The following is a 21,556-nucleotide window of genomic DNA, read 5'->3' as shown; positions in this document are numbered from 1 at the left end:
TTCCATAGATGTGATTTTGTCCTTTTAGCAGTTTCTGTTAGAGAAGTGTGGGTGGGAATCTTAGGAAATGCGGAAGAAAACTTCATTAGTCAACTTCAGTTTCCAGAAGCAAAATAAGACAAATAAGCAGTTTGAGTACTAATAGTATCAGCTAAGCATTTGCAAACATGGATTTGTCTAGAATGCTCCAAGTCAAACAAATCTAGTTTCTCTGTCTTGAGAAAATAATGTTGCTGTGCAGAATGGTGACACCTCTTGTCTTTCAGCTTTACTAAGGCTGTTCTGCATTGGTGGATGGAGGACTCTGTGTTTTGGTGTTTGCTGTGGGGTGTTATCCCCAGCGTGGTGTTTGCTTAATAAGTAGGTTTTATTCCATTTTGGGTGCAATTCTTCAAGACTTAGACTAGTTTGAGAGAATAGAGAAGAACATATTGAATATACAGTCATGATTACTCAGAAGTATAATGACCAAGCCCTGGGACATGGGAGAGGAGCTAAGGTGACTTCTGGAGTTTCCTTTTGAAGCCTGTTTTTCTGTGATTTCCAATTGACATTTAGGTGTATGATTTTTCAGATGTTCTGATGGGCTTCCTAAGCAATAAGTCAGATGATTGTGGTGTAGTGACATTGTTAAAGAGAGCTGCATCTTTTGCACTCTCAGCCTATCTTCCTTCTTTAAAGACAGTGGTTATCTCAAGGTTATGACTGAGAAAGAAAGAAAGATTCCTCTCCCCTAATGATTGTTCAGTACCTTCCTAAAATTTCATTTTTTAAGGCAAGCTGTGAGACACTTAAAGCTTATCTGTGGGTCTCTCCTCTTTCCAGAGCTAGTGAAAATCATTAATTGTACAGGGTCTTCTGATAAAAGTATCATAATTAACAGGAGTCATCTTAATCTGTAACATCATTCTTTCCGATACACATTAAAACTTCCTTCTGGACCCACTGTATATTCTAGGAATTAAAGGAAGCAGAATATATGATAATCTAATTATTCTTGCCTGAAATGAAGAATAAACTAAGAAGACAGAGGAGAATACAAAACATTTTTCTGCAAATTGCTGATGCTTTCTTTAGAACATTTAAATCCCAGTCCTGCTGTAGGTTATGTGAAGCTGAGTTTATTTAATGGAGGACATTTGGCTAAAATTCTTGGTATTGTTTTTGTAGAACATTAGCATTTATATATGCTTTTGATAGGTAGACTGCTGGTGGGGAATTCAATAGTGATGGTGTTATTAACTTTGAGTTTTCAGATGTTGCGTAAGTATTTACATGTTTTCAGGATAGCATTTTCTAACAAAGCTGAATTTATTGTATGTAAAGATTTTACTCAAGCCCAGCTAAAAGAGGTAGCTCAAATTCCCTGCAATGCAGTGCAAAGAACTTAAGTGTCATGAACATTGTCTGAAGAAGGAAGAGGAATGTATTTGAAAAACAAGTTTTTATCACATGTCATGGCAAGCAAACTTCAGTTTCCTGAAAAGAAAACTTCAAAAGAATGCATGAATGAGTAGCCAAAACAAATGGTTTAATTCTCAGTCCTGTAGCGAAGGTCTTAGATCTGAACACCCTAAAATGTGTGTTGACAAGGGCCATTAAATCTATGACATAATAATCTCAAGGCTGCTACCTTCTCCATATAACACAGGGCTCTGATTCTGAGGATCTGTAGCATATCCATGATTCTCATATCTGATTTTCACTAAGTGCTTAATGAAGTAGTTAGTTCACATTATTAAAGTCTGTGTTGTGTTAGAGATATTTACTTTGGTTAATATAAATCTTGAATTTGTTCCTACTTGTGTGATGGCTGCTGTATTGCCTTCTGGAGTGAGCTTACTGTCCAAGTTCAGGCTTTATTTTCTATAGCTTGACTCACTTAGCAGACAGTAATGCTTGAGAAATTTCTGCCCCCTCTGCTTGCTGAAGCACAAAGAACTAAATGAGACATCTGTGAAATGGTTATTTTAAGGAAAGATAAAAATTGCTTGCCTCAAGAAAAGGTGTGCTGTCTTGTGGGTTTTTTGGTGTGGGTATAACCACAGTCATCATTTGGTGTAGTCACTGGGGTTGTTGATTTTGCCATACTTGAGCTGGCCTGCTAACTCTGGTGGGATCTGTAGAAATGGTGTTTGTTAAAGAGGAGAATAAGGACCTTTGAACTGTTTTGAGTGACTGAATGAAAACTGCAAACTTCTGTCTACATTTCCTCCCTCGTTTTAATTCTTAAAAAGTCTTTCATGGCCTGGTGTGGGGCTGTTGGCAGAGGCAGTGCTGGTTGCCAGTGGACCACCACAGGCTGACTTCATTTATGGAGCAATCTTCCCCTTTTGCAATAGCAAGGCTTCAGGGGAAGGAAATAAGATACAAATTAGAATGCAGCAATAAGGAAAAAAAATACTGAGTACTAAAAATAAATAATCTGTTTTGGCATTCTGCAGAATGGCTATTAGTTTAGAGATTAAAACAAGTCTAATCATGTCTGAACAGCATTAAGGGAGTGTGTGCCATAGCCTAGTTTAGCCATTGCCTCAGGTTGCTTATGGCAAATTAGCCAAAATCTGCAAGCAGTGGCTGTCATTGACTTTAAGTGTATTTGGCACTGAAGAAAGGATTAGATGATAAATGCACCAAATGGGATATTAAAAAATGGATATAGAAGGGACAGCTATCACAATTAGAAAGCTTTCAGTTCAGAGTCTAAAATTAAAAGCCTCAGACATGCCTATTTGTTAATCCAGTGTTTCCTCAGTGTCACAGCAAAGCCATGAACCAGACCTAGAGCTTTTCTAACTCACAACTGTGTTTATATCAGCACTCCAGACTGCAGTGGTGTTTACTGATGATTGACCAGGACCTTGGTCCCGCACAGCAGCATGGCAGGTACTGACGGTTAAGCATATTGGCCTGCTGTGTTGAAATTATTTGGATCTGTATGAGCTGCAGTAGACTGAGGCTTTTGATACAAATAAGCATGAATGATGACATCTTTTAAGCAGTGTATCTTCTGGTCTTAATCTTCTTTGGAGTAGTTGAGAGGAGAGGGAACACTGAAGAAAAACTTGAGACTATTGCAAGTGGTGGAGAAGAAAAGCAAGAAACATCCTCTGAGTAAAGACTGTACTCTTTAGAAACCCCAACTCGTGGCTGCTTGGTTAAAATGCAGAAGGTGCCCGGTTTTTGAGTGAAACGTGCTTATTGCTGCCTGAAAGCTAGAGATTAGTTTATATCCTGTGTGTTTCTAGTTAGTAATTAATTGCAAGTATAAAAATTATTTTAAAGCTTTTGGTTAGTTATTTGAAACTCTGTAATATATGAGTAGCACGATTATTATCTTAAAATAAAAGAAAAGTACTCAACTGTAAAATTGGTTCACAGTCATATCCAGTATCTTGGTATGGCTGTAATTTCTGGGACTTGGAAAGCTTTTGATATGTGTCTCCAAATAGCTGCAAATAGTCTCATGCATAAGAAACTTAAAGTTTTTGTGGGAATTGTTATTTACTCTAATTTTCAGATGATTGTCCTTGATGGTGACAGCCTTTCTTTAAATAGTTCATTAGTCTCCTCTGCTTATTTCTCCCTTTTCCTGCTCATAGATACAACTAAAGGGCATATATTTTTCAAGGACCTTTTGCTTCATTTGAGAGCAGACCTGCCTGTTCAGAGATGATGGAAAAAAAGTGATTTACTTCTCCCCTACCCCCCAAAATTGTGTGGGAAAGAGGTAGAAATGTGTAGACTTCCTTAAAAACCTCATTGATCTCCCTCCCCTGTTTGCACTCTTCTTTTGCTACAGATTCTGTGATTCCTCCATCCTGGGTCCTGGAGACTTGATACTTCTTTGACCTGTACACACTTAGTCTTACTAAGTTTGGGAATTCTATTTTTATCTTCTAAATTTCTACACCATTTCTTGAGGGAAGAGAAAGAACAACAGGATGGCTTCAGTTGTCCTTGTGCCAGCATGTGTCGCAGTGGTTTCTTGGGGGAAGTCAGGAATGTTTTGGGGCCAACGAGGTGATGGAAGCTCTTTGATTAGATGACTAAATTGGGTGCATTTTATAGCTGCACATACGACATGTTGGTCTGGTTGGGCAGGCACTATTCTGTTTGTCATGAATGAGTTGCTTTGGTTTAAATCAAAACATGTTTCTAATTTTTTTTTTTCATGTAAAGTTAAGCATTAGTATAAGCTGAAGTAAGAATTTTTCCATGTAACCTGTGTGTGGAGAGTGTTCTCAGGGTTTTCTTTGTTATGGTGTTTGAATTTACAAGGATGCAAAGGGACACGCTTCAATTGTATGCCTTGACAAATTCCTGTCTGTAGTTGGAGTGTACCTTTCCATAAACATTGAATTAAAGTGCATCAGCACAGTGAAACGTAAAATGTGTTGGTTTGAGCTAAATGTTTAAGAGCAATTGTGAGATCTGTGAGTAAGAGAGCCACCAGCACCTGACTTACACAGTTGGATTACTGTTGTTCATCTTCCACTGAGTCAGTACAATGTGTAGAAAGAATTTTTTTAAAATGTCCCAATATGTTTTAATTCAGAGTTTCCATATGGAGAGAGGAAGAAATCTAGGCTTAACTTCAGGTAGATGTAGTTAAGTCGTGACTCACAAGCTGATAGTGAATTCAGCAGTTCATTCTGCACTTTTTCATACAAGGATACCCGGAATTTTTAGTGTCTGCAGTGTGTCTTAAAATGGGTTGAATGTAGTGAAGTTTGGACTATTTTTCCCATTTCTAAAATAAATCACATTTTGTGAACAAAGAAGGGGACCTGTGGTCAGTGGACTGACTATGAGAGAGCAATAGACCCTTGCTGTCAAGAAAGCCAACAGCACTCCAGGGCTTCATCAGGAGGAGTGCTGCCATCAGGTCAAGAACTTCCCTCTCTGCTCAGTGCTGCTGAAACCACCCTTGAAGTGCTGTGCCCAGTTCTGGGCTCCTCAGCAGGAGAGAGACGTGGACATCCTGGGGTGAGCCCATCAAAGGGCCACAGAGATCATTAGGGACATCTTATCAGTGTGTGTTTTAAAATAATAAATTGGAATAAAAGACATTTAGGAAAACTGTTGTGGAGAAGGCTGATTCTCAAGGATTTTGTTTGCTTGGTACACATTTTTGAATGCTGTGTGGTTAGTTGTAACGATTACCTGCTGCAGCATATTTTTGGGTTTGATGTAATGATTTTGTCAAGAATATCCAGGTCTCAAAATTCAGTGCTTGAAAACAAGAAGAAAAGAGGTAATTTGAGTAAGCAATTTGCAGCTTAATGCTATGTGAGATAGACATTCTTTTCTTCTGTAAACAGTTGGGAGTTTTTGTAGCTTTAAAGGTGGGAAGGGGGAAGTACGTTTTAAATGTGCAGGAATCTAAACTTCATGGCAATTTCCTGTAAACTCCTGTTTTGTGCCATGGGCTTGTATAAGTTCAAGAGCATTGTTGAAATTGGAGAAGTTTGTACTGATTTATATCGTCTGTACAACTGGCCCCTTTTGTGTAAGCAGGTTATGTAAGGTTTGGCAACTGTACTGCATTTTGGGAGATGGAAAAAGTGTTTGGGCAACGTTGACTGCTTTTTATTATGTCTGTGATACCTTCCAGCTCAGATGGCTGATCAGCTGCTCTTGGAGGGCACAACCCTGATTTCTAATCTTTGTGAAAATGACAAGAGACGTGAAGCACCAGGAAATGAGAAATGACCTGCAGCTTTAAAACTGAGGGGAAATATGGTCTTCATCCTGGCTTTGCTCCTGCACCTGGAATTTTAAAATGAGTTAAGCAGGGGAAAGAAAACAAACCAACTAACCAACCAACAGCAACAAAAAAAACCCACCCAAAAACAAAGCCAACAAAAAACCCCACTGGGGTGCAGTTTGCCAACTTCGAAATCTGATTGTTTTTGCAAGGTGATTTTCAGTCCCGTTCTTCTGATAGGATGGAAGCACCATTTAAGCTCTGATTCAATGTGGTAATTTATGTGCCAAAACTCTCTCACTTGTTGTCTGCAGTTGAATTGCATTTAATTAAGTTCTGACTAGAAAGGTTGGTTGTGAAGCTTGCAGCTACTGTGCTTACATATAGAGCAGTAAATGAATTTTATGTGCTCTCTTGGGTCTGGTGCTTCTGACTGCTGGAGTGGATGGACTGTTAGTGGCTGTGTGTTCAGAAGAAAGTATAAATTTACATCATGGGTTTGATGGAGCTTTGGCTTTTGCTCTGCTTTGTTCCAGCTGGTTTCTTTGGTGTAGCAAAGTGCAGTTCAGTTTAGGGACAGAAATGGTGCCAGCCCTGTGAAATTATTATTTGATGTCAGTCTCTTTTTCACCCTTCCCCTCCTTCCTTTCTGCCTTGAAAGTCTGGAGTTAAGGTTTAAAACCAGCAATGGGGAGAAGACACTTAAGTATCTCTGAAGAACTAAATAAAGTAACCCACAAGCTTGTCCATGGTCTGCTGTTTGTTTAGAGCTTCTGTAGTGCTGCTTGGTTGTTTTTTTGTTTAAGAGTATTGATTTGTGATAGCTGCTTAGCAGTGGATTCTGCTCACAAGGGCTTCTTTTCTCTCATTAGCTCTTTAGGAATTCATGTTTTCGTTTTCATTTTCTTTCACAGTCTCACTGCTGTTAGACTTTTATTGACCTGTTGCAATGCAAGTGGGATATAAAACTCCTCAGATGCCAGATCTCAGTCCTAAAATGTGATCGATCTAATGTGTACAAAGATACTGGTTTTGATATTTTTAGTGTCTTACAATTGTTATGGCATGTCGTGGCCCAGGGGTATTTAAAACTCTGTAATTTACATTTAAAAACACCACCACCACCAAGAAAATGAACCAACCAAACAAACAAAAAACAACTACCCAAATGCCTGCCTTGGGCTCTTCATTGTTATTCAGTGTGCATCTTTTCAGCTGGCTTCAAAAACTGGGAGGCATAATAGCACAGGTAGTAGCAGACTGAGATTCTTTGCTTAGTCTACTTATTTTTCTGAAATGTTATCTGGACTAAATACTGGAGTTTTTTTTTAAATGATGAGATTAAAATGATAGGGATTGTTAATATATTGGACGCTTGAAAATAGGTTCTATTTGAAAAACAAAAACATGCAGTCCTGAACGGTCATTTGTCCCAGAAGCATCGATGATATCTTGACTGTTTAAAAGTGCTTGTTTTTAATTGAGATCCATAAAAGATGTGGACTCTTAAACATTCTTTAAAAAATAAATTTAGGAAGGCTTTTTATTTTTTTTCCCCTTAAGTCAGTTATCACTCCAGGCTCCTGGATTAAGGTTAATTCAAACCAGGATGAATCAAATCAGTTCCTACATACAAACTGTATGCAGCATGCAGACTGATTTCTTTCTCTCAGAAGCCACTTGGAGCTTTTTGCCATTTTGTCCCCCTGTCCATAAAGTTCCAATCAAAAGTGTCTGTTCTTTGTGTAAGAATTGATCCTCTACACTGGAGGCATTTGGAAGATGCAAGCTGTAAGGCCTAATGATTACTTAATGACGTTACCCAAATCTTTAGTTTCTCCACTGTTTTTCCTGTCATATTCTTTCTCTGATGAACTAGCTAGTGCAAGCAGATTTCATTACTTTTCACAGGCGACTAATATTTTTAATCAGATCCATGGATTATTTCAAGGAGATTTAGCCTTTGTCTTTTTTTTCCATCACAAATCATATCAAGGAAGCTTTCCTGCTGCCCCAGAATTTTCTCTTACCACTGTTCCAGTTAAGTTTGCAGTGCTGGTTTGGCTAAGCTTGTGCCATTTTTTCCATAATAACCATGGGTTTTCTTCTCTCCAGGATTTATAAATTGTGCAACAAAATTTCTGTCTTCAGGTGACTCTGTGTTCCAGCCAGGACACTGTATTTTTAACTTTGTTTGAACTAGTTTTGTCACTCAAAATAGAGGAGGGCAAAAAAGGGGAAAACTCGACACTTTGTGCATTCTTGAAAATCCCTCACAGACGGGCAGTTAAAACATGACATTTTATGGCCTGTTCGAATCTCATGTCCAGTGCTGTGTTGTGCCTTGTGCTGCCAAAAAATGTCAATAGAGCCTAGATGTCAGGGTGGAGAAGGGTGGAAGAAGAGAGATGGAGAGGATTGCCCTAGCTAATTTTGGAGTCAAAGGTGAGTGACTTGCCTAGGGGGAGTTGATGAGAAATGCCTTTCTCTGGTGGCCTCAGCTGGCTGGTTGCTGACTTTATTTGCTCCTTCTGTTTAAACACCACTGCTGGAGGAACACTGGGAAGACTGATCATTTGCTAGAGGTAACTGAAAGGCTTTGGGGTTTCTCATTTTGTTTCCTTGTAGAATGCTGATGCCAACACCAGGAGTGGGCATCAGGGAAGAAGTGCTCCATTTGCCAGTGGCATGGTTATAAATGAGCTCACTTAGACCAGAGAAGATCAGTCCTGCTGCAGGAGCAGCTGATCTCTTCTCACATTGATTTCTAAACTCCCAGTTCAGGGTCTTGATGTGCTGAGAGATCCCCAAACCAGAGCAAATTTCCTAGAATTCCTGGCAATTCAGCACCTGCTGCCTGATGAAAGGACAGAAGCCTCTTTGGAAAGGAGAGGGAGGTTAAATGGAGGCAAAAATTGTATTTGTTGTTCCATGGCTTGGCATGAGCTCCTTGTGATGGACCACAGGGATTCTGTGGAGCACACAGAGGGAAGGAAACCTTTAGCTCTTTAGGTGTTTGATTAGTGCAGAGACTCAGTATACTCTGAAAAGTTCACTGAGAAGTTCAGCTTTAGGATACTTGAGGGAAAACTGTAGTCAGGACAAAGTGGTGACAGGGTATGTTGCTTTAAAAAAGTCCAGCTGGGAGAGAAGTGCTTTGGAAAAAGGCTGCCTGCATTCAGATTGTTTTCCATGTTGCCTAAGTGCATCTTCATCCTGCTCAATTCTTCCTCTGTGGTGCAGTTACTTTGCTAATACCACGTAGTGTTAAACCTTTGAATAGCATTGAGCTTGGTGCCTGGTAATGAGCTGAAATATAGACATGCAAGTTTGTGAATTTTGAAGTACTACTTTTTTACAGCAGTCTCTGTGAGGCTAAGAGTAAACACACATCACCTATGAAATTAAACAACACTATATTTTGGGAGGAAGCTCTTGAGTTGGAGCTCCATTAATATAATAGAAAAGCCATGAGGGCCCTTTGGTTTACAGAATTTTTTTTTTCCTTCATCTGAATGCATTGAGAGTGCAGGCTGAAATTTTTATGGAAGGCTTGAAGAGAGGAATCTTGTTCCATGATAATATAGGTTTGGGGTTTTTTTCATCTTTTAAACCTGCTTTAAAGGTTAGCTAGTTTTGTCTCCTTTGTTTTTTCTTCTAGGTAATTTTCATGGGATTTTTCATTTTGGTCTAAGCTCTTTTTTAGTCTGCATTATACATTTCAATAGCCACATGATTTGGCCCAAAATCACTTCTAATAGCCACATTTTTCCTCATTGAGCAGTCTATCTTTTGTCTGTTTTTATTCCTGTAGAGTTGGGTGCAGGTGGTACAAGCTAGTGCAGATGAGCTGGATCAGACAACTGATTTGACCTGACCAATTGATGGCCAACTGATATGGCCTGATTTGGCCATATCAGCTTCACAGTGTGATTCAGCAGCTGGTTGTGCAGACAGGTTTTTTATGTCTGCTTTTCTCTGTCTTTAGTTGTTTGTCAATAGCTGCTTCCCCACACAGTCTGAGTTGCCACAAATTACAGCCTGACTTGCTAAGGAAAACCAAAATGAGTGGCAATTTACATTCATAGGTTATCCTGTGAACTGGGGCAGCTCTCAGCTACTGCTGCTGTTTCTTCAGGAGCAGTCAGTCTATCCTGGAGCTGAGGAAGCTTTGGGAAGGCATCTGGGGACATGATTGTGCCTCAGCTACCCTAACGTGAGCTATTGCAGAACCTGATGGGGACTCACCTGCGTGGAAGTTTTTTATTTCAACTAGAAAACTTGTTTGACCCTCACACTCAGGTGTATGTGGGTTGTGATACAAGTGAGCAATTTCTATCTATCTATCTCTCTATCTGTATGGTTATCTATATTCCCCTCTTCAGTAGGGTAGACTGCTCATGGTTATATGTGCTGCAGTGTAGGTGCTGTGACTGCCCCGGAACTGGAGATCTGCCTAAATTGGGGTGGAGGATGCACATGGAGATCAGAGCATTTTAAGATCAAGTGTGTTGGGAGGGACATTTGTTGGTGATAACTGTAGAGCTGTCTGTTCCTTGGCTGAAATGATGGCCCCCAGCTGCAGGTAAAGCAGCTCCAGAGCCTCTGCAGTTTGCAGCAGGATCTTGTGCTGTGAAGGGGAGACCACCCTGCAGAGGAGAATGACAGCAATTACAAATGTAGTCCCTACATCATCCCTGAAGTGGACAACATTCTCTCTCATAAAGTAAAGCATGAGGCTTTGTTTGTATGAGTGTGTTTCCACAATCCACATTCGTTTACTTCCTTCGTGCTTCCTACAGTGATTGCGTAGCAAGTGCTGTCTTCAGGGCAGCCTTGGGTCTAGGACAATCCAGGTTATGAAACATCTGGCTAAGCATTGTGCAGGACTGAGTAGATGTCTCTTTACCGTGCTTTTCTGGAGCTCCAGTGTTGGGAAGGCTTAGCTCAGATGCAGCTCAGTGTCCGTGCCCAGCTGGTGCTCCTGTTGATCTAACACTGGGGAACCTGGGGAGGTGATGGGTCCAGTGCACAGACACCTGGTTATGTTTGAGAGCAGCCTCAGGGCAAAGGCTTTCTCACACAGCCCATGCCCCAAATGGCTGTCGTGGCATTGAGAAAGCAGTGTCACTTCTCTGACTGGCCAGAGGCAGCTGTGCTAGGAGTTGGCTGTGTTGTGTTTGCATGTCAAACTTGCAAGCAGGATATATGATGCTTCATGATGTTTACCAGCTGTGAACTGGCTGACCTCTTCTCTCCAGACCATTTCTCCTGCAACTGTATAATCTCAACTTTTCATGCAGATGTTGTGTGATTTGCCACACTTTGATCTGATCCTTTCCAATTGGTACATGCTATGTCTATTCAGGCTACTTAAATTGCCTGGGAATGGGATTAAAAAAAAAAAAAATCCAAAAATTTAATGTCTTTTTAAGTCTTCATGGATTCATGATTTATATTTTGACAGAAACAAATTTCAGGACACTTGATTTTGTTCTTTTTGTCTCTATGGATTTGCAAAAGGAGGTTAAACTGTAATCACTGTTTGCTTGGATAGGTAACTAGTTGCTTCAGAATTTGATTTAGGACATTAGCTTGTAATAACTGACCACACAAGGATGGTACTCAGTTGTAAATGCTTATAAACAGATACTCCTCAGCATTGGAAGAGAATGGTAAATACATTACACAGAGGCAAAGCTTATGAGATGATTTAATGAAGGACTTACTTTGTGCCCTGTGGGCCTGGGTGATTTACTTTAATAAGTGTGCTAAAGTAAACATTTGGGAGTAAACATTGGTGTCTGTACTCTGCTGTATGTATGTACCATTCCAGGCTTTGCCAAGAGCTGCTATTCCAGCATGTCTTGTGGCTTCATTTGTGTGTGTGTCTCTTTCAGGTACATGTACTGGACTGACTGGGGTGAAACACCCCGGATAGAGCGGGCAGGAATGGACAGCAGCATGAGGAAGATCATTGTGGACTCCGATATTTACTGGCCAAATGGACTCACCATAGATCTCGACGAGCAGAAACTTTACTGGGCTGATGCAAAACTGAGTTTCATTCATAGGGCAAATCTGGATGGATCCTTTAGGTAAGCTTCCTTTAGTCTATAATAAAGTGTAAGTTATTTCTCACTTTCTGTGTTCATTTTGAAATGAGACCTTTTTTTCCCCAGTAGTCTAGAATAACACAAATACCTGCAAAAATTTGGGTTTTTTAAATGTGGTTCTTAATAGCCTTGCAAAAAATAACCTCACATACTATAAAACTCATTTTAAGAATAAGACTATTTATATCAATATTTCATTATAGACTGTTCACATCCTTTTTGTACAGCAGGATTCTTCTTTTACAGGCTCTTACTTGTCTTGAAAATAGTCGGACATGCTTATTTTTGACCCTAGACAATATAACATTTAACTTGTAACTGGGATTTTACAGTATTGTTAATTTTATTTTTTTTTTTTACCAACAAGAAATACACATTGAGACACACTTGTCTGTGGCCCCATCTAAAGATGTCCATTATGTCATGCCTATTAATTAACTAATTTTGGGTTGTTTCAGACAACAGGAAGTTAGGAAGCAGATTTTCCTCAAGCTTGCTGGAAAGCACAGTGTGGAAGTTTTTTGGTGGCTGCTGTCCAAGTGTACTGTTAAGTTTTGGCTTTTGTAGACATGGAGAAGTGACACTTCAGGCAGGGCAGACTTAGGCATTTGAGATTGCATCTTCAATTCTGTGCAGTGCTCAGTGGGCAGGTTGTGTTGCTCCTGAAGGGTGAGTGTCACATGCAGTAAAATGTCCTGCCAAAGTAATCTCTGCATTGTTGTCTGGCTTTGGTCTTCAGGTAGTTTTAAATGACATTTTCATTTTTGTGATTTCATAACATTTTAAATGCCCGTGTCAATAAAATTGTTTTGCCTTGGTGAAAAGTTGGAGGAGTTCTATTTTATGCATTTCTGTGTCATAGAATAATGTGCCTTTCCCCCCAAAAAAAACATTTTCCATGGTGTTTTTCATTTTTTTTAAACTGAGATGCACTCTATGCCTGATTTTCACAGTCATAAAAGAGCAATAGCAATATTGACATCCTTTATAAAACGCTCTGAAGTTCCTTTGAGAGCACTGTGTAAGGGCTGGATAATGGTGGCATTGTAGTAAGTGACAAGTATTGACTGACAGTCCGAAGGAGAGACAAGGGAAAAGGCCTTTGTGGAAGGCAGTGGTAGCTCCAGTCTGACTGCAGGTCTGTAGACAGAAAGAAAGATTTTCGTATAATTCAGCATGAATATGTTTGTCTGATTTGGGGGCGAGTGGCAGAGTTTGAGGTTTCCTGGCTGTTTCTGCTGTTTTCATGCACATACAAATTGTACAGACTTTACTTGCACATGTGTGTAAATCTTGAAGTTGTAATTGGCAAGTAAAATCTATTCTGCTCATTTTAAGGTGGAGAAAGGCCCCCTGAAAGGGAGCAAGACTTTGAATACACTAATTCCAGTAATCTGTCCAAATTACTTTGTGATAGATCAATGCTGTACGTCTCAAGCAGATTTCTGTTGAACCATAAATCAAATAGTATTTTAGGAAAAAATAATGTATTTTGCATTAAGAAAAAATCAGCTCACTCTTGCATATTCTACTCTGCTGCTAGAGCATGTAAATGCATGCTTGAGGTCAGAATATTCCTATACAGAGTGCATTCTGGAAGTTCCTGATGTCTGACTGCACGTGAACTTTTAGGTATTGTCCAACATAATAACTCCTAAAGTGTTACGGATATTGATAAAATACCATGAAGATTAATCTTAATCATAACTCCTTTTAAATTAAATTTTTATTTATTCCCTTTCCAATTCCACTGATCAGTGTTGAAACAGATGTCTGTGAAGTTTGGCACTCCTGGATTCTGGTGCTAAGGTGTACTTCAGTAAGGGCTCAGACTAGATGGTAATTTGAGTTGTTTCTGTTCCTTAAACATGGAGCAAACAAGTTTCGCTCATACATGACAATAAAGAAATCTGTGATGTTTCAAATGCTTCCACCCCTCCCTTACCAGAATCCCCTCAGAATTACCTCAAAATTCAAATAAAAAGTAAATTTGCATTCTGTGTGGTGGATTAATGTTACTGGAGCAATCTGCCTCTTAGCAAGCTTCAATTTGCAACCACATTTTCTGGAACTATTTCAAGGGATGTAATTACAGGAGAAAGGGAGACTTGATATCTAAGAATGATGGAAATAGGGGCAATACTTACTGGAAAACAGCTGTTATGATATTAGGATACAGCCACTGCTGTTGTTAGTTAAGAGGAAAGAGCAATGGTGAGAGTGGAAAGAGAAATTAGTATTTGTATTTATTCTATTGTGTTTTGTGGTAAGAGGAACTGGTCATTGCACAGAATTTTTAGAATAGTTTCAATTTTATCTCAAGAAGAGAAAATTTATTACTAATTTTGTTTTCTCACGTATATGCCTTGTGTGCTTATATCAGTCTGTTTTAAACTTGTCCATGTCTGAATATATATCAAGAATTTTCAGGGTACTTTTTATTCCCTTCTACCCTGGAAAATGCAGATAATTACCTGTGCTGCTCAAAATGAAACACAGTCTTTTCCCTGCCAAATATTAGCTTGTTTTTCCTTAAATATCTTCAGTGGAAATAAATTGAATGCAGATTTAATACAGGTATAAGAAAATAAGGCTTCTCATTTTCCTTCAGGATGATAGTGAGACTTCAGCTTTCTCAAAGTTGTATGATGAAAAATTTTGAATAATGCTTTGCTGTGTCACAACACTGGCTTGAAAGGTGTGTGCATACCTTTGTGTATACATAAAATGCATTGATTTTGTGAAAATTGAGTGTCAGTGTTATGACTGAGAAATTGTCAAGAATCTTCTCTCTGGCTTAATAAATATCTTCAAAGCTAAATTATATACACTTACTGCACCAGGTATAAATTTTGGGATCCCATGAGAACATGTTAGAAACATCTTGTGTTTTTTTGGCTTTCAGTTCAGCTAATTCTTGGAGGTATGACTGTATGTAATTGAAAAGACATCTCAAATGTTTCTGATTTGTTTTAATTATAAATATTTAATTGTATGAAAAGTGTAACTGACCTTTGCTCTACATTAAAAATTAATCTGAAAAATACTTATTTCTGCTGCAGACAAAGTTAAGAGGCATCATTTAATGAGACTCATAGGTCATTTCTGCCTTTTTCTGATAGAAGAAAAGACTGAATGCAACTGAAGTTATGGGCAAAGATGTCATATACTGCTTTAATCAGAGGAGTACTCTTTGGACCTAAGTTTCCTTGAAAAGTCACTTGTGTTTGGATATTTGCACAACTCCTGAAGTTAAGGAACTTAAGGGGTCAGTGTAGAGCCTGAATCAGATACTTTGATGCTCTGAAACCCCATATATTTGTGTCTTTATTGCTGTGAAGGGGTAAAACCTTATTTTACAAGTTTTTCAGCCTGCTTGCCACTTTTATCACCAGGTGAATCTCTTGGTCCCACGAATTTGTTGGAAAGACAATGGTTCCTACACGAGTTTCTATGGAGCCAGATTTTTTTAAAGTGTGGTAACAACAGGAAGCAATCCATTTTTTAATCCTTTCTCTTTCTCCCAAAAAGGCAAAAGGTTGTTGAAGGCAGCCTCACTCATCCCTTTGCTCTGACGCTGTCGGGGGACACTCTGTACTGGACGGACTGGCAGACGCGCTCCATCCACGCCTGTAACAAACGGACGGGAGAGAAGAGGAGAGAGATCCTGTCTGCCCTCTACTCCCCCATGGACATCCAGGTCCTGAGCCCGGACCGGCAGCCCTACTGTATGTCCTGCTTCCCCTCAAACCCCCTGCATGGCTCCTGCTTATCTGGCAGGGAAAACCTTAGTCACTATATAGGGGTTAGTCTGGGGTTCCAAAGTTTTGCACACTTGTCAGTTATGATGCCTTAAGTTTTAGCTTTCATGTTTTCCAGATTCTGTGCTGCCTAGGGATGTAGTTCTGAGCCTCATAATAAGTGCTAGTGAGCTCTCTTCACAGAGTAGTTAGACCAAACAAATCCTATTCCTGCTAAAGACCAAGGACAGCTTTCAGGCCCAAAAGCATGAGCAATGGTGGACTGAATGGTGGAATGATGAGACTTCATAACCTGAAGCTGTAATTGGACAATTAAACTCCAATATGGAAATGGACCAAAACTTACAAAAGTGTAAGACCTCATGACCATTTTTTGTGGCCATTTTTAGTCCACCCTGGGTGTAACCCTGTCAGGCTCTTGTCCTGCCCAAGGTGTACCCTAAAGGCTTTTCAATGAATACCTATTTTATTCTCTAGCTCTGTCCAGTCTCTGTTTCAGGTCAGCCTTCCGAAGGCATCAGTTGCTAAGGATAGAAATGCTTGAATCCTGTATCTTGCTTTGAGTATTCCAGCCTAAATTGGTGTGAGCTCACTCACTGTCCCAGTTGGTAGCAAAATCCAAAATCCAGTGCAGTACTTCAGTGCCTTCTTTTGGTTTGGAATATTTGAACAAGAACGGTACCAACTTATCTGGCATCTTTTTAATGCCATTGCTTTAAAGACAACTGGAAGAAATGCTTATAACTACCTATTTTAAATAAGTAAAATTGCCACAAAATATATAATGTTCATGTTCTACTTATAAGTGCCATTTTTGAAGTCCAGACTTGATCATGGTTATCTTCAATACTTATCAAATAGTTTGTGAATGTCTTAGTATTGAAGGGTTTTAGTTTTGAGCTTTCATATGAACACACGTGCCTATTTTTCTATATATTCTCTGGTGCTACCTGAAAGGAAGTAGAGTATTGAAAATTGATTAGAGCTGCATATATTTTGTATGTGCATGTGATTCTATGTGGCAGCGGGTCTAGGTTTTGATTTTTTTTTAAGATTGTGAGAATGGGATTTAAAAGCAGTGTTGTAAAATGTATATAGTTGAGTAGCTCTGGGAAGAATCAGGTCTTGTCCAGAGGAAATACTCTTGCCACTTGGAGTGGCTTCTTTATGCCAACTGTAAAACCTGCTTCCCTAAAGATAACATTTGTTATTCCAATGAGATTTATATGATGTGAGTAAATAGACCTGAAAGTAAACAAAAGGAATTTGGAGATCATATTGGGGATGGAACATGTGCAAGTTTTCCTTGAGGTTGCTGGGTATGCACAGCACTCTGGTCTATCTCGCAGCTCCAGATAAGAGTTTGTCTGTGCTGAATTCTTGTCATTGCTTTTAGCTCCAGGAATGTCCCAGCCCAGAGTCATAGTATTTGAGTCAGTCACAAAGAAAATACAGCACACAGAGAAAGAGCATATGCTGAAAATAGCTCAGATGCCATTGACTTCATTAGGATCAGGCTTGGATTCCTTCCTCACCATCTTTTTTTTTTTCCTCTGTGAGTGTCAGTGGAAGTAACAAGAGTCAAATTAGCCAGACATTTTGTGCTTTTATAATAAAGTATTGTATTTCAGATAATGATTCAAACTACCGTTTTGCAGAAATCTTGCAAAAGTTGCAAATAGTTTTTATAAGTGGCAGTATTTATCCATAATTACTGATTAATATGGTTTTGTGTCTTGCTGCCATTTTTTTTTCCCCATCTAAAGGACAAAGGAGTGTTCAGTTGTTGTATGTCCATCCCTGTCCTGTATATGCAACAGCGCTGTTATGTAGGAATTGTACAAATTGTTTTCTTTTTTTTTCATAGAGCTGGTCATCCCATCAGTTGCATACATCTCAGTTTAAGTGCCCCTAGAGTTAAGATGCTGGAGAGAGGGGGAAATCAAGCATTTTATATTGTGATTCCTCTGTTTTTTAGCACTAAAGCTTATGCCAGTCATTTGAGATCTGTAATTTTTTCCTCATGGATAAAATGGAGCTTGTGGGCTTCTAGAACAATTAGAGTAAATCTGTTTTGTTTCTTGAAGTTCACACTCCATGTGAAGAAAACAACGGTGGTTGTTCCCATCTGTGCCTGCTGTCTCCAAGGGACCCTTTCTACAGCTGTGCCTGCCCCACTGGTGTGCAGCTGGAAGATGATGGCAGGACGTGCAAAGCAGGTAGGAACTTGGCTTTTTTCTGCAGTCACAGTGTGGGTGTGGTTTGGGTTCACTGCTTCTGTGCTGATCCTTGAAGAAGTGAGTTAAGAGGAGCTGCCTGATACACCTAAATATCATTTTGCATCCAAAACTCCCACCAAAGCTACCAAAGACAGTGATTTTTATGAACTAAACTAATTCTTGTAGTAGAAATCAGAGGGTTTTGTCTGTATTTAGGGTTGCCACTTCTCTGTAGGAATGAAGTAGTATGTGGAACCCATTGCTGAAGCATTTTATTAGAAGTAAGTTAATGTAGGACATCTTTCCATTTGGACAGTGGAGAAACTTCTGCTCACTCCCATTCATTGTCCAGAAGAGATCTGTGATAAAGTAGTGGTGGCTGAGTTGTTGAGATAACTGAGAAAATACTATTTTAGGTGAGTTGTCCATGTCCCTGAGAAGTAGGAGAGGGTTGTGTATCACCAATAAAAAACTTTTTAGAGAATAATAGCTAGAATATATCCTTTAGTTATAAAGCGTAGATAGATGCATATTTTGTATCCACAGGTTGAATGAGCCTTGTGGTATACTTTGAAAACTTTTTTTTCATTGATTGAGAAGTCTCTTTTAAAGATACATCTTTAAAAAAGCAGGCAACTAGCTCTGCTCTGGTGGTAGAACGCTAGGAGGAAAGGTTTTGGAGAGTGTTCTCTGACTCCACTGTCTGTCTCCAGTGCGCTTTTGAGTCTAGTCGAATAATATAATCATTTTCTGATGGGGCTTGATTCCTCTGTGTATTAGAGCAAGCATAAGAGATGTCTTTCGTTTATGAAGTAGAAGCACAGTTTAAACACTGAATCTCCAGGGTTTAACTGCCGGCTTTATTAGCTCATCCTGCTGTAATTGAAAGGCTTATAAGGTAGTTTTGCAGCTGCTAAGAGACTTTTCCCTTTACTCCTTCCAGCTTTGGAAAGTTTCCCTTTCACAGCTTTTAAGAAAACCTCACTGAATGCTCAGGACAACCTTTTTAGACGTTCATATTGACCTTGTGTTTCTGGCAGCAGGAATGAAGTTCACCCTGCTTTTGGCACTTTGGCAGATAGCACAAGCAGGACCGACTGCTTATACTGTGCTTTCACCTTTCCATTGTCAGGCCAGACAGCCTGCCAAGGGTTTTCTGTCAAAGGAGGGCAGAAAAGTGGGATGAGAACAGGAAATCTGGTTTTGCATAAGAATGTGGCTTTTTGGTTCAGTTTTATGGATTATTTCTTTCCCAAGCTCCACGTCTTTTGTTGCCCTGTCTGCTTTATGCCAACATCCATGTGCTTCTCTTTCCCATCTCACTAATTAACTCCTTGGTTGCAAGGAACTGACTTTTTGTTCTCCACACGAGCCCTTTGTAGTGATGTTGTAGCAGGAGCTGCAGATCCACGGGTGTTGACCACCTCTTCATTTTGTTCCCTGTTGGCTTGGGCAGAGGTGCAAAAGCACAGAGTCACTTGGGCATATGAGCTGCTTTGACTTCAGGCTGTTAAGTGAATCACACAAAAGCTGCTGTGGGTTTATCTGCAGAAGGAAAAAGCATTCTATTCTCAAAATCCCTGTCCACAGGGGAAGTTTACTGGTTCAAATATAACTATATAATGTTACTGTGTATATCTGTCAGAAAGAATTCTTGAGCAGAAAAGCCCTGGGGTGCTTAGGTAGCTCTCTAGAATATTGATTTTTAGCTCTCTTGAATATTGAAGTATACATACATTGGTAATGTTCAGATGAGAACACTCTGTAGCTCTTTACAAATGGTGATGGGTGATTAACAAAAAATATGAATTCAAGGATAAGCTGTGCCAGTATTTGCCTTGCTGAATTACATCTGTATGTAATGAATCTCTGAAACTCTGGATTTTTATACTTTGACTAAACTAATCATTGATATGCTGGAACCTTAAGTATTGTGCCTGTGCTAAAATAAAAGTTCATTTTCCCATTGTTTTAGTTCTTGGTGTTGATTTTTTCTTGCCTTGTGGAGAGTGGCCTACTGACTAATGAAATTTCATGTCTCCAAATGGAGCTTCAGTTCTTAGACTAGGTAGTTTCTTGATTTGTGTTTTGGGTTGTTTTTTGTTTGTTTGTTTATTTTGTTCATTTGTTTGAGAACGTTTCCTAAGCTGACTTGAGCAATTGCATGAATATTTGAGAAAGGAACCAAAATTTCGTTGCAGTCATTTAGAAGAGTTGTGTAATTCTACCAGCAAATAGGCCAGTGAAAAAGCAGAGCAAAAGGGTGGAAGTTTCACCAGCTTGGGGACCTCCTTTTAGTTATTTTGCTGATTTAGGACTTTCCTAAAGTTTTTCTTTGTTTCATTGTTTAAAGATCACATTTATTTTCTTTATGAACAGAAATATTTTGATTAATGAGTTTTCTGTCCATGTGCAATGTTTCCTTTCAAGAAGCTGTTCCTTCTCCTCCTCTCCTTGGGTTCTCTTCCTAGTATTTAGTGAGTTCTGTTGTTGGGCCAGTGGTGGTTTGAAGTGTTGTGAGAAAGACAAATGTATTAATGGCTCCTGTCTTGTCTCCAACAGTAAATTATTTGTTACATTTTTACCTTGCAAGGCAGAGACTTCAGGTGATACCTGTCACCTTTTTTGAGCAGATTGACCTTCCTCATGCTTCTCACTTTCCACAGTGCCCAGAGAATGACATGAATTTATCCATTTCTCACTCCAGCTCTGGTGCACCTTTGGTATAATTTGTACCATTTAAAGTGAATGTTTCCAGATAAAATGGATCTGGATCCCTGTTCTGCCTTTGTGGAGCAGGTTTGTTTTGCTTTGCTGCATGATGCTGCAGTCTCAAAATATTGGATGACTCCCCCTGCTTTTTCCTTCCTTCGGTGACTAGACCATGTGGCTCAATTTAGAGACATTCAAGGAAGTCTAGATGTTTTTTATGTATCTTGCCAGCTAACTGTGATTAAACCCTGATCCTAGTTTCTTGTACAGCAGCTATGTGTTTCCAAGACTGAGCTGGTTTTTGTAAACAGCAGTCAGCAGCATGCTTCTCTTATGTTTCTGGAAAATATGTAATTTTTTTCTGTTGTGTTCAGTGTCAATGGCATACAGCTATCACTGCAGGCTTTCTAAAGGAATGTCAAAAGCCTCATCTTTTTTCTAAGTGGATATATTTCCTGTAAGTTGTCACTCTGACTTCCTGAATTCCCTCTCCCTGTGTGTGTTGCATTCCCAAAAGTTCTTGCTCTCATTGCACATAATTTTCTGATATTGTAGTATCAAGTTAGTCAAGTTAGTTAAAGTATATGAACTAGAATTAGCTGGATAGCATTTTAAAACCTATTATCTAGGGCCGATGCATGAAAAATATTATCAACATTATGCACCTTGCTCTCCCAAGTCTTTATTAGCTTGGGTCTATGGCTATGAAGCTGTAACAAGTAGGATAAACTGGACTTCAGCTAATGTTCTTTTTTATTCTGTATTTTTAATTTCAGCAAGGACACTCAGAACTACACAATGTCAGAATTAGTCCAGATCCATGCAGCTTCTGTAAGCTGTGTACCCTTAGTTTTAAAAAAATATTTTTCAGGATTTTGTTTTGCTTCTCATTTAATATGTAATGCTTGCTGCACTGTATAGATAAAACATTTCAGTAAATGCTACAGAATTTTACTTCACTCATTATGCAAATTCATTGTAGCAATTTGACATGGCCTGGATATCATTAATTCTTGATCCATTTTACATATCTAAATT

The 21,556-nt window shown here is 39.2% G+C and overlaps 1 protein-coding gene across 1 annotated transcript in view; it reads left to right on the top strand.

Annotated features, from left to right (window-relative positions):
* LRP5 (LDL receptor related protein 5) overlaps window positions 1–21,556 on the top strand; it is a 130,964-nt gene that overhangs the window by 33,753 nt on the left and 75,655 nt on the right. The window contains exons 3-5 of the mRNA XM_083863891.1: window positions 11,611–11,808; window positions 15,358–15,554; window positions 17,675–17,806. Coding sequence (XP_083720017.1) covers window positions 11,611–11,808; window positions 15,358–15,554; window positions 17,675–17,806 — 527 coding nt within the window. The remainder of the gene's footprint in view (window positions 1–11,610; window positions 11,809–15,357; window positions 15,555–17,674; window positions 17,807–21,556) is intronic.

This window comes from Zosterops lateralis, assembly GCF_965231275.1.
Source record: "Zosterops lateralis genome assembly, chromosome: 6".
In the NCBI taxonomy this organism is placed as follows: domain Eukaryota; kingdom Metazoa; phylum Chordata; class Aves; order Passeriformes; family Zosteropidae; genus Zosterops; species Zosterops lateralis.
This window is presented reverse-complemented; position numbering and strand designations above follow the sequence as displayed.